The 16163-nt window shown below is 35.7% G+C and overlaps 1 protein-coding gene across 2 annotated transcripts in view; it reads right to left on the reverse strand.

Moving 5' to 3' along the window:
* Positions 1–507: 507 nt before the first annotated feature.
* The window catches only part of LOC129265194 (uncharacterized), a 52270-nt gene continuing 36614 nt past the window's right edge, over positions 508–16163 (reverse strand). Inside the window, exons 11-19 of one of the 2 annotated variants that reach the window (XM_064102619.1) lie at positions 14047–14214; positions 12589–12797; positions 11726–11849; positions 10216–11074; positions 9428–9666; positions 8761–8848; positions 8051–8339; positions 5293–5350; positions 508–4732 (exon numbers count right to left, since the gene is read on the reverse strand). In XM_064102619.1, the coding sequence (XP_063958689.1) occupies positions 4595–4732; positions 5293–5350; positions 8051–8339; positions 8761–8848; positions 9428–9666; positions 10216–11074; positions 11726–11849; positions 12589–12797; positions 14047–14214 (2172 nt within the window). In that variant the 3' untranslated portion in view covers positions 508–4594. Of the gene's footprint in view, positions 4733–5292; positions 5351–8050; positions 8340–8760; positions 8849–9427; positions 9670–10215; positions 11075–11725; positions 11850–12588; positions 12798–14046; positions 14215–16163 lie in introns of both variants that reach the window. The other variant, XM_064102618.1, reaches the window with a different exon arrangement.

Raw genomic sequence — 16163 nt, forward strand, 5'->3', positions numbered from 1 at the left:
GCTCTTTCTGTTCTCTTCAAGATACCTTCGTCTTTAGTCTTCACATTAATTGTTTCAAAGTCATATACCATATACATATGACTGTACTGACACATGCCATATAAAATCTGGTCGTTCATTCACACCGTTAACCTTCTACCAACTAGGATCAAAGCCAGCTCAGTGATAACTACCTCCATCCCAATCTGTATCTCCTTGATAATGCAATCTCAAATCCACCATCACTGTTGATAACAAAAATTCTTTACCTTCTCAAATTTCCCACAGACATCTCTTCTTCCTCCTCAGCCTCTCCATTTGAAATCTCCCTATATTTCTTCACTCAGAACTATCATACAACCGGTAGAGGTTTTTTTCCCCCTCACTTTAGCACCGTTGATGATTTTCATCACAATCAAGCTAGACAAGAATCCTTTCACAAATTTGTGAAATGGAGCTTCGATGTTTTATTTTGTGAATTTTCAATACAAAATTAGAGTAACATAAAAAAGAAAAATACAATGGATATTCATATAATTTAATTGATTCTTTATTAATAATTTCACAAAATGTACAAAACTATACACAGCAGTAAATACAATAGCAGTATTCACCAACTAAATAAATAAATTACACTGCTTCCCTTCTATAAAGAAACAGAGAATATGGAAGACCAATGATTCCCCAATATCAATTACAATCTTAATGGAATGTAAAAAATAGGATTATCAAGCAGAATTGTTTTTCTCTCTTTCTCAAGCTATCTAAAATGTATATTAGTGAAATATGTGTTTCAATTCAAACAGGATATTTTGGACTTGAAATATGAGTTTAATGATTTGGAAGATAGCACTGAAATGATGCCGTCAGGGAACAATTGCAAGTGAAACTCCCCAAATTTAATCACAAATTACAAGGTACTGGGTCTCGTTAGTTACATAAAGACTTGTTATCATAACATAGCACAACTTCTGTAACATATTTACCATCAGCCAATCAGATTGAAGGATTTCAGTAGCTTTTTACTGTTATTGCAAATTTGTTATTTTAACAACTTTTATGAAATGGCCCCCAAATTAGTTTCTTGCAATAGGAAGCGATTTACTACAGGTAAAATCGAAATTTGATCTTTCAATGGATTGCAAATAGAGAAGTTTCTTGCAACAGACTTCTGCGTAATATCAGATTAACAAAGACCGACTCTGTAGAAATTCTGGGAAATACATTCAATAATTGATAAAACAAATGACTTAAATCGAATGAATAAAAAATGGATTCCACACATCAAAAGCATCTAACAGTGTCCGGTAAGTAGAGATACAATCGCTCTTACAATCAGTTGCAAATTGTAACTGTAGTATATATGTAACACTTGGTTTGCCAAAGACCTTCAGATCAACTGTTTGACCGAAATGTGACGTCATCAATTTTCACTTTTTGCATATCAGCGTTTTTGATACCATATTTTGGTAGAGCTTGAGGAGAAACCCCCACAACCTAAATTTGGTGGGAATTGGTCCATTGGGCTCCAAGGTATGACCTCATGAATACATAATTAGCCCCACTGAAGTCAATGTATTATTGGCCTGGGGACCGTTTCTCAACACCGTCATAAGTCTAACTTCTTGACTAAATCGAAGATAGTGAGCTACTTGTCCGCTAACCGTTTCACGAAGCCCTCTTTGCCAAGAACGGGGACAACAACCTGACCAAATATTTATGACACCTCCGAACCTGTCATAACTTCTTTCTTAATGACGTAGTGGCATCACGTGGGTACACTATGACATGCAAAATTGCCTCGAAATTTGAAAATTGTAATCTTACGTAATCATTCATAGAAGTTGAGATTACTTTGCAAAACAGGTGTGATAGCTCATTCAATAATAATTGTAATGCACAGAAACTATAAAAACTGTTGGTAAAACGCAACAAAACCACTCATTTTGAAATAGTAAAATAATTGAATCGATAAAGATTCTACCACATCAGGTCATCCATAACTGGACTCGTATTCGTCGTTTTCAAACACCTATCAACATTTTTGATAAATTCTATCTCTAATTTATGCAAAGAATTTGACAAATCGTGTGTTTCGGTATGTAAAAATTTAAAAATTTATGTTAAACTATATTTTGATGATGTTTGGAACCATAAATAAACGTATAATTATCATTATTTTACAAAGAAAACAATTGTGGTTTACTTTCGTAAACTATCAAAATTTACTATCCCAGGGATACCCATCTCAATGTCCACATGTGATTTTTTAGTCATGAAATGAATTATTCATAATTTGATTTTCTCAGCAATTGAATGCCCCAGTCTTCATGGTTTAAGTATGCATGGTTCATATTTTGCCTCTGCTATTATTTTTATTAGATGTATTTCCAAATTAATCACAATAATTGAAGTTTTATCACATTTTTGCTTTTCAAAAATTATGCTATTTTGTGACTAAGGCTATGTCTCGTCTGCTCTTTCTACCGATAGTATCGATATCAAGGAATTCTAGTTAGGAAGCCCTTCGTGGAACGGGTTTAGTAAGATTGGAACTAACTCCGTGGTTGGTGGATAAAGATACGACTAACTTGTCCAGGTGTTGAGAAACGGGCCCCTGATTCCTAACATTTAGAACCTGGCCAATAATACACCGACTTCAATGGGGCTAATTACGTATTCATGATGTAATATCGAAGGTCCCAACGGACCGATTCCCACCAGATTTGGTAGTGGGGGTTTTTCAACATGCTCTACGAAAATATGGTATTAAAAAACGTTGAAATGCTAAAAAAGATTTTTACGTTATCTCTTCGGTAGTCTATAGCTCTATGGCCAAGCATGAAATAGATTTTAAGTTCAGAGAGCAGAGATTGCATAAAAACTGACCAACCACATAATAAATACATAAATAGGCAAAATATACAAACTAAAATTATCAAATTATTCAAAAAGCATTATACATATAAATGTACATGAGCTGTTTGAAACTATACAAATTATTTCAGTTCTTCAAGTGAAATCACCCCAAATGGAATACAACAGGTAAAATGTGGAATCTGCATACTATAACGTTGAAATAATAAATAAATAATTTTTAAATATTAAAAGATAATTCAAAGCGAATGCAAGAGCAAGAAATGCAATACTTGAAGGATAACTCATCACACGTACTCTTGTCAATTACATGTGTTGCTCAAAAACATGTATGTCAACAAGGGCATCGGAAATTGTGACAAAACGATAACTTTGACATTTCTAAAGAGAAGCACAAAACCAGGAAGCAGGTATGTGGAAGTGCCCCATAAGTTATGCTTTTCATAATACATGAATTTTAAGGGGGAGTGAAGTGTGTGTGGTCTCTCACTGACTGTGTGTTATAAATACATAGTCTTAAACTATACGTTTTCAGATATCTACTTACATGTAATACTACAGAGAATAAATCGACCTATAATTGTATTTGTATAGAGAAACTAATATGTTTTGAGAGGAAAAGTAATTGTTTTGCTACTTGGTAACATAATAATTGCGATATAAATGTATTGAGTAGTTAGTTAGCATGTTATCATTCCAGTGGGTCCATATTACTAGACTACACTAGCATTCTGGGTCAGGAAACTGGCCAGGTATGAGTAGTTGACGACTCGAGACGGCGCTATTGGTTCGTATCTGCTTTAAGTTGTGTGCCCTTACTGACTTATCCTTATTCTTCTCTGCATAGTTCACTTTAATATTTCTCTCATTTTTCTAATTCTTACTTGTTGCCTCTGCTATCTGATCTTGTATGTCTAGGGGAAAAAGTGGTATACCAACAAGCCACTCATGGTAAAGAACAACGGTGGCACATGTATTATGAACCACAAAAATTGAATGTTTTGTATTTCATCTCTCCAGCAATTACACAGCATCATGTGGAATGTGGTTTATCAAATACAGGTTTATATTTTTAAAAAAAAGTGGAAAACTTGACATAGCAAAGCATAAAAAGAGGAAGGATGTGCAAAAGTGTGTACAGTAACAGCAAACATTACTAGCACCAGCTGCATATATATTCTTAGAAACATGGAAAATACCAAGTAAAAAACAAACAAACAATAATTTGGTACTTTAAAATATTGGTGGGTTTTTATATATTAATCATGTATTGTAACTAAAATAGTATAACCTTTTCTGAAAGTGCTTTGGGTTGGCATAATCCAGTTATTTGGAAGAATTTGGATATTCCTATTTTTTGCTCTGTTTCTTTGATTTCATGAGAATTGATATCCAACTAGGCTTTGAAGAGTTAACATATCTCTTTGCATGTTCTTCTTTTTGGAGGAGGAAGTAAAAATGTGAGTCCTTTGGTCAAATAAAACTGTCAGACTTGAAGCTTAGCACGTTGAAGAGATGATGCGTCATTTGCAGATTTATTCCTTCAGCATTTCCTTGAAAGTGGGTCCTCAAGTCAGCACTCCCAAATTTTCTGTAAAGATTCCAACATCTATATGATATGCAGTAATGACTTGAAGTGAAATATCTTCACCTTACAAACACAATGCATCGCCATGAAAAATAACCAGCTTCTACAAAATGAATTGTATTGTTTTTGCATAGTTGAAAAGTTATCTTTTCAGACCATTATTTGTGCCTCCTGCAGGATGCGTAGCCGAGGTCCGATGGGTATACCGATGTTTTCAAGCTTCTCCTCACTCAGATAGGGCATCTCTATCATCGATATCCCAGCCTTCTCAAAATTGCTGCTGTATTTCTGTTTTAGGGTTAAAAAACAGATAGAAAAGAAACTTGTTGTAACATAGGTGAAATCTGTTGCATTCGAACAAAATGGATAAGACTGGATTCCAAAATATTCTTCAGGACGATAACTTTTTCATATGGAGAATTTCTATAAATTACCACCCAAATGGAAAAAAGAGGGCACATCAAATCTCCAACACCAATAAGAGGGGCATCAAGGCCATTCAATAGAGCATCCACGGTCACAGCCTTAGATTTAATAAAAGCCCTGCTGGATTCTACATTCCATTTCTTATATTTGATTGCAATTCTAGGGTAATATTTATCAAGATTTGATTTAAAAAAATAATATCTCTTACTCAAATTAACATTCATTTTCTGCCCCTTTACAACTCCAACTAATCCGAACTGAACATGGGAGCTCAAAATGCAAACAGGATTATTTTGTGACCAAAGCATAAGAAATTTTAGTTATTATCGAACAAAATGGCGTGCTTTATTCACAAAAAAATATTTTCCTTGATTTCTTAAACAATAAATGCAAAAATTAATGCCCTGAACAGCAATAATCACCTCATAGCCAAGATCCTTTAGGAATATTGATAATAACGGAGGCTCCTCCCCAAAGAATCTGAAAGATAAAAGTACAGGCATCCATGAATACCAGATTTCATTATAGAATAAAATGATGTTATGTACATACAGATTTGTTATAGTCTATAGATGCTGGGCAATTCCATAAATTTTGTACGTCCGACGACTCAGACCCCATAAATGTGAGACCTTCCTTTCTCTGTTTTCTATTTCATATGAAATGTTGTAATGCTAGAGATGTTTGTAAAGTGAAGTAAGGGAAAAAAGGGGGCTGACGAACAAAAATATTTATCATGTATATTTAATATATCAACACAATAAAATCTGAATTTAACACAATATTTCGTTTTTAACTCTGCATTTTCTTTTGTTGGGCAATTCCAAAAATAAGTACTTTTGACACCATATGTTTGGGACTTTACAGAAATTATTTGTCTCTGTTTTTTTTAATATTTCTTATGAAAACTTGTCGACTTGGGTAGTTCATGAAAAGAAGAATGGAGTAAAATGGGGGCTGGTCATAGAAAAAAAAGGTTGATTATGTGATGAAATTGCCCTTTTTTAAAATAAGATACACAAAATATCAGGGGTAGTATTCTGAAAACGTTCTTACCGGTATCTTAATTTTGTTCTTATCTACGTCACGATTTCAAATTGGTATTCTGAAAACGTTCTTATCTTTTGTTCTTATCTTTTTCTTATCTTGCTTAACATCCTATGCTGAGCGCGTAAATGTATTACTCGCGCATATAATACAAAAGCGCGCTAAAAAGATAAGAACAAAATGAAGATAAGTGGTATTCTGAAAACGTTCTTATCTTTTCTCTTTCTTATCTTTCACGATATTTATGATAATATTTAAGATAGCTAGAGGGTTATCACATCTCACGATGTCCGCGTTCTTTCTTGCTTAAAATCGATGGCCACTAGTTGTAACAAGTACCCACAAGTATTCCTCCCACCCTTTCTTTCATTCACCCTTTATTTTCCCCGTCTCTTTTTTTCTATCCCTTTTTTCTTTCTTTCTTTCTTTCTTTATTTACTTTCTCTTTTTCTTCCTTTCTATGTGTCTGTCTTTCTTCCTTTCTTTAAGTTCATTCTTCATTTATATTTTTTGTTTTATTCTTTTGAATCTTTTAATTTCTTTACTTTTCTTTTGCTTTGTTTAATTCATTTATTCTTCATCTTTCTTCCTTTTTTATTTTCCCTTTTCATTTTATCCCTTTCTTTCTTTTCTTGAATAAGTCTTTATTTCTGCTTTTATTATTTCCCCTTTCTCTCTTCCTTTCCTTTTCTTTTCTTTTCATTTTTCTTTCTTCCGTCACATTTTTGTAATCTTTTTATTTCTTCCTTATTTTTTTCTTTCATTCTTTCGTCTTTATATGTGCTTTTCCTTTTTTCCCCTTTTTCTTTCTTTCTTCCTTCCCTTAATTTATTTTTTTCCCCTTATTTTTTTATTTTTTTTATTTTTGGGTTCTTTTTTTTCTTTTTTCGCTCATTCGTTTGTTCTTTCATTTTTTTTTCAATTTCTGCTTCCTGACACTCTTGTGTCTTATTTACTTTCTTTTTTGTGTTTTATTCTTTATTCGCTCATTCTTTTTCGTTCATTCTTTATTTACTCTCTTTCTTTACTTTCCTCTCTGTGTTTTTCTTCTATCAATTAAAAAAAATATTTTTCTTTATTCTTTCCATTAATGTTTTTTCGTTTTCTTTTTTTATTCATTCTTCACTTTTCTTGACTTTTTATTTTCCCTTTTCGTTCCTTTTCTTTATTTAAATTTACCTTTCTTTCTTTTTATCTTTCTGTAATCTTTATTTTTGCTTTAATTTTCCTTTCATTTTTTTCTATCTCATCTTGATTTCTTTGTTTCATTTTCCTATTCCTCTCTTCCTTCACTTTTTACATTTTTTTCTCCTTTCGTTTTCTTTTTCTTTCACACTGTCTTTTTTTTCTTTTTCGCTTCTTCATTACTTCATTTTATCCTTTTTTAATCTTTTTTATTTTGTCCTTTTACTTTTTTCCTTTAAGTTTCTTTCTTTTCTTTCTTTATTTTTTCTTCCTCACTTTATCATTGATAATCGCTCTATTTCTTTTTCCTTATTTTTATTTTATTTTATTTTTTCTTAGCTCCTTTTTGCTTGCTTACTTTCGTTTACTCTTTATTTCTTTCATTATTTTCTGCTTTGTTCCTTTCATCTTTTTTTTAAATTTCTGCTTCATTCTGACACCTTTCTGTCTCATGACTTACTTTCTTTCTTCATATTTTATTCTTTATTCGTACCTGCTTTATTTACTTTTTTTCTTTCTTTATTTTGTGCATGTGTCTCGAAATAATAATCAGTCATTGCGTACAAAATGCCTATTTCGCGCAATGCGCCAGAAACAGTGTACGCACAGCGCCCATGATATTCTCTTGACATAAGGAACGCTTCTATTGGTTAAACTGCCAATATAAAGCGCATTTTGATTGGTAATATCCTAAAAATGGGCGTGTTGAAGATAAGAAGGAGGCAGTCCTTACAAAGATAAGAACGCGTTAAGAAGATTTTCAGAATACCGATTTGCAATGATTTTAGCGTCTTCTTATCTCAATGAGATAAGAACAAAGATAAGAACGTTTTCAGAATACCACCCCAGGTGTCTAGCAATTAGTTATGCAACCCAATGACAGGTAACTGGAAAATTGTACATTCAAGGTCAACCCTACACCCTACCCCCCAAGAGCTTAACTCTTACTTGGTGAGTTTCTTGATCTTCTGTGGGTTGGCACACTGCGGCACAAACGGTCTATGAAAGCTCCTTGATGATGCAGATACATCGTGATTAAAGTACGCAACATCCTTCAACTGATTCACTTCAATCCTCAATGCTTCGATCTCTCGAATCAGAGCATTCTGAGATCGCAATTCAGACGATAGGTGGGCAACGCTACGGGCCAGCGTCACGACATGAGACTCCACTCGGGAGAAACGCTTGTTGACTGACTTGATATCTCGTTCCCGTTGTTTGGTGGACAGTTTGTTGCCTGTTGGTGGGATTTTATATTATAAGATGTCCTTAAAAAATTGTAAGCTCTGTATAATAATTGTCATCTGATTGGTCATTCAATATTATAAAACAAAGAATAATTAACAGAAAATATACATATTGCAATTTCTTTTACAGCAACAAACATTTAAAGAAATAATTTCTTGCCAGGTACCCATTTGCCTGAATTTGGGCCTTTAAGATATACTTTATTTTAATTTCTAGCTGCCTAATGCATGTGTTAAACATTGGATTTAAATATCAAATTAAGTATAAGTCACTTAACTTTTGAGCAAATAGTTATTCTAAACTCTGAACAATATACTAAAGGTAACTCAGTCTTGGGTTTTCGCAAGTCAATCAGATTTAAAGGACTTTGTAATTACTGTGAACTTGGAGTAATAGCAAGGGTAACTCACTTTTTTGTTTGCCAATGTTTCTCATGGGTGCATTGATCTTGTTTCCTGCCTTTGGACTGTCACTCTCCAGCTTACTAGAACCAATCACCTAATGTATAGAAAAGTATTGAAATGAAGCCATTACATTTGATTACACACTAAATAAATCACCCTATACTTGAAAATTGCATTTATTAATTTGCAGGGGTCTTAAAAAAGGAAGTCCCTGAAACTCAACAACTGACATTCATAACAAAAAAGAGAGAATAATTTGAATTGGTATATTATTATTATCATAATTCAATAAGAAATCATTGGAAACCTACATCCTTTTTTAAGTGAGGAAAAACTTTGGATTATCAATCAACATTTGCATAAAATTACCATCAACATCAACATCATCATCATCATCATCACCATCACCATCACCATCGTCATCATCATTGTCATCATCATCAATCATCATCACCATCATTATCATCATCATAATCACCATCATCATCATCATAATCACCATCATCATCACTAACATCATCATCATCATCATCATCTTCATCATCATCTATTTCAGTCAGCACTCTCCCTCTTACAATGAGTTACTGACTCTCGCCCCACGATGACACTCCCTCCTTCCACTTTTTTCCATCTTGAGCATCCGCCTAATGAAAACAGCGTCTGAGGTACTTACACCCAGTATTTCTTTATACATTCCCTCCAGCGCCAGGAGCTGTGACCTGACAGCCTCCATGTTCTGGTTCTCCTTCCCGCCGGCCAACGAGGAGGCCCTAGATGGGTTACCCTGGAGGGTCTCCTCCTCCCTTCCATCAGGACCGGACATCAGACTGGATGGTGCCTTCTGCTTGGGGGATACATCACTGTCCGATGCCTCCGTCTGCTCCTGAACTTGATTCAACTGCAAAGATGGTACTGCTGCAGAGTAGCAAAGAAATATCAAACTTTATTATCATTCTCTGTGTCCCAGCAGATTCATTCTCCAAGATTATGTTCAAGAGAAAAGTTTTGCAGCCTTTGAATTTGAAACAATGGTATATATAAAAAATATATATTGCACATGCAGGAGGATGTACAATTCGATGGAACATTCAAAACTTATCAAAAATAATTTGCCTTTCTCTTTTATCTATTTTTCACCCTGAATAATTTAACAGGAGTTTATAGATTTTGACATCTTTCCACTACACTTGGTTGTTCAACTTTGATGTATAGAACGATATTGAATGAGATTCATGAAAGTACACACAAACATATTTCTATAGACATGCGACATAGAGTGAGTGAACATGTCCCCTGACAGCTGATATTTCTAGACAAACTAATGCATACATCCTCATCTTACAGAGGAAAAATAACAGAGGTGGTGATCTACATCTGACTGTCTTTTGAAGACTCAACTTTAATAGACAAGTCATCTCAAATGTAAACCTATCACTCTGTTAGTGAGAGAAGTTTACCCACCTCTGCTACTACTTCCACTTGATTTGCGACTCTCTTTCCCTGTCGAAGCGCTTCCTCTACTGTTAGTCCTTGATCCATGCTTGTTTTTCCTTCTGCTTTTACTACCGCTTCTCTTTAGCGGTGACCTAGAGTCTCCAAGTTTATAGTTCGCACTGTGACTCCTGTTCACAGGACCCTTTCTGAGCTTCCCTAAACTGTCCCCTCTGTTTCTCCTTGGATTCAATGGTGATTGCTGGTTGTTGGTCGCCCAGATGCTGGATGATCTATTCTTCTTGTAGGCCGAGGGCGATTCTGGAGGGGTCTCTGGAGGGGTAATGTCGGGAGAGAGCGGGGGCAAGGGCGGGGTGTGCGACCGCGAGGAGCTTTCGCTGTAAGGCATATCATACTCGTACGCCATCTGCTGCATGGCAAATGCTTCCTCGCTCATGCCGCCACCAGGCATCATGGGATACATGGGGTTCGATGCGCGTATCGGCACAAAGGCAGTGTTCTGATTCGGTCTCTGGTACAGCCGTTGCAGCAGTCCCTGATCGTCCAACGGCTGAGGCAGACTCTGCGACAGGAAGGCCTGCCCCCTGTTGTCCATTTGATCAATGTATTGTTCATGAAAGCCAGCATCTGCATTGTACTGGTCGGGGAATTGGGAACGCGATGACGAGTAATACCTCTGGAAACCCTGAGATCGAGGTAACGTCTTGGGAGAGCTACGGCCTCTAGATTCGTAGCCACTGGTTGGTGGGCTCTGGCCATTTGGCTGCAGCTTGCGGTAGACCGGAGGAGAATGACGTTGGATGTGATCCTCATATGAAGGAAGATGCCTTGTCCTTTGACCATCACCTGGTGTTCTGTATGGTGGGGACTGCAAAATGAAAAACACAGAGTGTAAGTTTTCCATCTATTTTCCAATATACTTTTTAAATAATTAATGTGAACCTTGGCAGATCCATGACTTTGTGAGGGGAGGGGGGCTGAAAATGTTTCCAAAGAATTTAACCAAAAAAATGGTTATCACAAATCTAGGGGGGCTACTTCCTGCTTTTCCACAGGCATTACTTTTGCAAGCTCATCCAACCCCCCAACCCCCCCCCCCCCCTGGATTCACTGTTGGTGAACAAATATTTTAAAGGATAACAATAAGTTTTTTGGTCGTAGACCTAATATGGATTTAAATTTGAAAAAGAACACACAAAAAAGTTGATGCAATCAAGTTTTGAAGTACAGTAGATTCAATGTACAGTTGTCTGAGCTGGTAGAAAACATTATCTTTAGCTGCAGTCCTGCTTCATCGCATCTTTCCAATTCAAAGGCATCAATCTAAATTTACTAAACTCAATCTAAATGAGTCCATTAACCAGGATTCTGAAATTTAGTATCATCTTGTGCTCAACATATTCTGGCATAAAAAGCCTAACTAAAAATGTGTAATATACAATGTTATTATTATTATCATTATAAATTTTTTAGAGCGTGGTTAACATCAATATATTTTACGAAATAAATCATGACATACCCATGTCTGGGAAAGATTTGACATTGACCCTTTGTTGATTGGCTCCTCCCCATAGACCACACCCGATAGGTTGCGGAAATTATCTGGGAGCTTCTTGCTGATTGGACGGATAGGTTGAGGCCTCCTAGTTCACAAAGAAATGAGAACAAATAAATAATAAATCTTGCAAATCAAATATATCATAGCTGCATCACATTAGCTCGATTAAAATAAACTAAAGCATGATTCAAACTTTTTTTTTAAAACAGAGCTAATGGATGAAATGCTTTAAAATGAAATATTGCAATCAGTAAATCTAAACATTATTCACTGTCTTTTGGATTGAATACATTGAATAATCAGAGTCATTAATATTTCATAAACATAAATCTTAATGGACAGAGAGAGAGAGAGAGCATAAGCTGTCACCTTACACAACCATTCAACAATATATCACCTTTATTTCATAATGGAATAGAGAAGGTGAAATTCCCCAAGGTTCTTTGCCAGAGATAGTAAAAGGCAGTGTCATATGGTACAAATATTTCAGAAAACACACAGAGTGATAATTACAAGCAATTCAACAAATTTTGAATTATGGTACACAAATAAATTAATATACTCAGAGATGTTTGATTTAATGGAATAGCATATATACAAGGGAAAGTGAAACACAATTTAAGACAAATGGTCTTAAATTCATTGGACCCAAATATAGAGAATATAATGACATGAGGTTCAGAGTGGCACTCTAATTCACACGAGAGCAGCACGCTGGCGATTTACAGTGTACTGCCCTGCCGGTGTAAACTTCAGAAGGTTCAGTACATCATAAGTCCCTCTTGCACAAGCAAGTATGAAGAAAAGCTAGATATATGCCTCACCCATTTGAGTAGGCAGACATCTCCTGCGGAGGTTGAGTTGATGGAGCAGTCCCCATATGATGCGATGAGGGACCGTGGAAGAAAGGAGCTGGACGGTTCCAATTGGTGGTTGGTGTGGATGCATCGGGAGGGGGCGTGGTAGAGGAAGGGGGTTGATCTAAGAGGACTTGAGCACGAGGACCCTCTTTCTTCTCAGTCGTTGTGGACGGCTGGAAAAGGATTAGAATATCACAAAATGTCGTCAAAAGATAACATGATGTAGAATAATTTGAAAGTACCTTAACTCAATGGGTTATGTAATTTCATGCCTTCACATTGTCAATTTGAGTTTGATTAAACCCTTGTTGCAAAATGATCAAATGTGGTATTAAACTTTCTGAAAAATAGATGAAGGGAGAATACATTGAAGAATACGATTTGAAAAGTAGACAAAGTGAAAATAATTCAAAGTGATAAGACTATAAAAATATAGCCAGTGATTATGAACTGATGTGGTATTACACTATCTGAGAAGTACCGAATCTCAGGCACAGCGAACAGCGGGTTGTATCTATTAGGAGACCCTCGCGGTCAAGCGGCGCAGACACGGATCAGATTCCACTGAGCACAGTGGCTGAACAAATTTGGTCCAGAATACAAACCAACTAGGACAAGACCACAGAGATTTATCATTCAAACTTAAAGGTCAAGTCCACCCTAGAAAATGTTGATTTGAATAAATAGAGAAAAATCAAACAAACATAACGCTGAAAATTTCATCAAAATCGGATGTAAAATAAAAAGGTATTTTTAAGGTTTCCCTTATTTTTCACAAAACAGTGATATGCACAACTCAGTGACATGCCAATGAGTCAGTCGATGATGTCCATCACTCACTATTTCTTTTGTTTTTTATTGTTTGAATTATACAATATTTCATTTTTTACAGATTTGACAATAAGGACCACCTTGACTGAACCATGTAGTATTAAACAATGCTAATTCCACATGTTCAGGGAGGAATTAATCTTTGTTTCCCTTGACAATGAAGAGAAAATTAGAATATTTCATATTTCATGTAATGAAATACAAAAGATATAGTGAGTGGATGACGTTATCAGTGTCCACATTTGCATACCGACCAGGATGTGCATATAACTGTTTTGTGAAATTAAGCGAAACTTTAAAATGTCATAGCTTTCTTATTTTACATCTGATTTTGATGAAATTTTCAGTGTTATGCTTGTTGGATTTTTCTCTTTTTATTCAAATCAACTTTTTGTTGGGGTGGACTTGTCCTGTAAAGAAGTGATATAAAACAAACTTACCAGGCATTTCTTGTTGAAAGTATTAATGGGAATTATTCATCCTTGGTTGAACTGGCAATATCAGAAAAAAAGTATTTGCAAGTCCAACCTCAGAGGAACAATTCCCCACTATAATTTCTCAAAGCTTGGTATAGTTGTCCAATATACTCACCACATAACCTGAGATGTATCTATCCCAATCCTTGGGGTAGTCAAACTTATCAGGATCCTCCAACATGGCTTGAAGGTTAGCCTCCTCATCAATAGCCTCATCTTCATCGGTGACATCACGGAAGTTTGGTGGAGGTAGCTCCAACAGCTCACCATCATCAAACTGAGGCTAACATCAAAGGGATATTACAAATTGAATATATGTGACTCGACACACCGAAATGAGAGACAAGTCGGAATGTTCCAAATCCAATTTTTTAGTGATTATTATTCCCCGTTTCTTTACCTTTAATTTGATATATCACTCGACCCTTAAAAGTAAATATTAGTAGAGATATTAGCCTTAGAATGCAAGAAGAATTGGGCTCTTGAAAATAAAAATCAAGAGAAAAACGTCTTCGAAGTTTGACTTCCGTTTTGACCCTGCTCCATGAATAAATCTATTTTGCCACCGCCGAGCTAACCGAAATGCCCTAGTAACCGCTTGCCAAAAAAGGCGAAACGATTAACCAATGAGGAGGCTGCTTTGAGAACAATAGTCAACTTGCAAGTCACGCGCGACTGCAAGACGAAACAACGTTTCATGTCAATCAATTATCTTCTACACATCAGTGGTTAAACCGGGGTTTCATAATAATCTTCGTGAAAGAAAAAGAATGCCATGATATAAAAGGTTGGACCTAAAACCACGGAGGGAGTGTTCCAATTGTGCCATCGGCTTGTTTGAATGTCGATGGCGTTTACTCTCACCCGGACTCTTGACATGTAATCTATCAAGCGAGTCATTATGACCTGAACTTTAACCGCATGTAAAAAAAAAAAATATCCCTTGTAAAAATAATGGTAAGATGGGCCTTCAAAATAATTTGTACCTCACCTTTACTAATGGCTTGTGTGCTCATGTTTTATTAATGCTTATATTAGATTGAGACAGTGAGAACAAAAACGCGAATGATTTGTTCAATATCGTCTATTACCGATCATTTGGGGGGGGGGTATAATTTACAGCATTGGAATGATTTGAAATTAGTACAAAATACATTAAGGTATATTAATGAAAAAAGGCAATAGAAAAAGGTTTATAATGATTCTAAAAGTGGTGCAGAAAAAAAACCTTGACATAAACGTCTTAATTCTACAACAAAAAGTTCGAGGAGGTACCCTGAGTAAAGTCCCGTTATAATTATTTCCAACAGAGGATAGATTAGGGGAGATACGCTTTTTATTTTTTTAAACAAACAAGTGCACACCTAGTTACAAATAATGCGTAAAGCATTTCCATTTATCTGAATGAAGGATATAAGAGCAAAGGTGTCGTAGCCGCGGGGATCAATCCCGGACTCTCCATGTATAGCCAGGCACCTTAGAAAACTCGGCCACGGCACCTTCAACATGAATGCTGATTCGGATCGATATCAAGCACAACCAATATTTTATTCTAACACAGTAACAGATAAAGAATTAGAACATGCAAATGCCTTGTGCAACAAGTCTTTGTAAGATTGAATGATTAAATTTGGAGGAGAGAGAACCCCCCTAAAAAGAGAAAAAAACATAATAATAATAAATTCAAAATAAAAAAATAAAACGAAATAAAAGCCCGGTTGTGTTTATAGTTCTCTGTTTTTTTCTTGTCCGTTTTCTTAATTTTCCAATAGAACTAGCTTTGACTCATTCCATTCTACCTTAATTTCCCGCTGTTGTTTGCTATTTTGTCATCTTTGTTGTTTTATTTCCCTTTCTTACTAATCACGCTAGCATAGTATTTTGGAATGATTTGTTCTTTCTCACATGTTCTTCTTTCATTCCTTTCCCGCTTTCCTTCCGTTTTCCCTTTGTATGTTTTTCTTACTTTTTCATAGGCGGATCCAGCACTGATAACAGTGCGAGAACTGATTAAAAAGCTACAATAATCCGTCTATAAATGCAGTCTCGACTTTCGACATCGCACTGAACACGCCATTTCTGAGTTGATGATCGACACTTCACACGTTTTGAAATAACAAAAGCCCGGACGTTGCGAGTAACAAAACCTAGACTACGGTAGACCCGGCGGTCGCCCAACGAGCGCCGGCGCGGTTTCGTATTAACAATTGATCATTAGCCTTTGTGTTACGG

This window comes from Lytechinus pictus, chromosome 7 (genome assembly GCF_037042905.1).
Source record: "Lytechinus pictus isolate F3 Inbred chromosome 7, Lp3.0, whole genome shotgun sequence".
In the NCBI taxonomy this organism is placed as follows: Eukaryota; Metazoa; Echinodermata; class Echinoidea; order Temnopleuroida; family Toxopneustidae; genus Lytechinus; species Lytechinus pictus.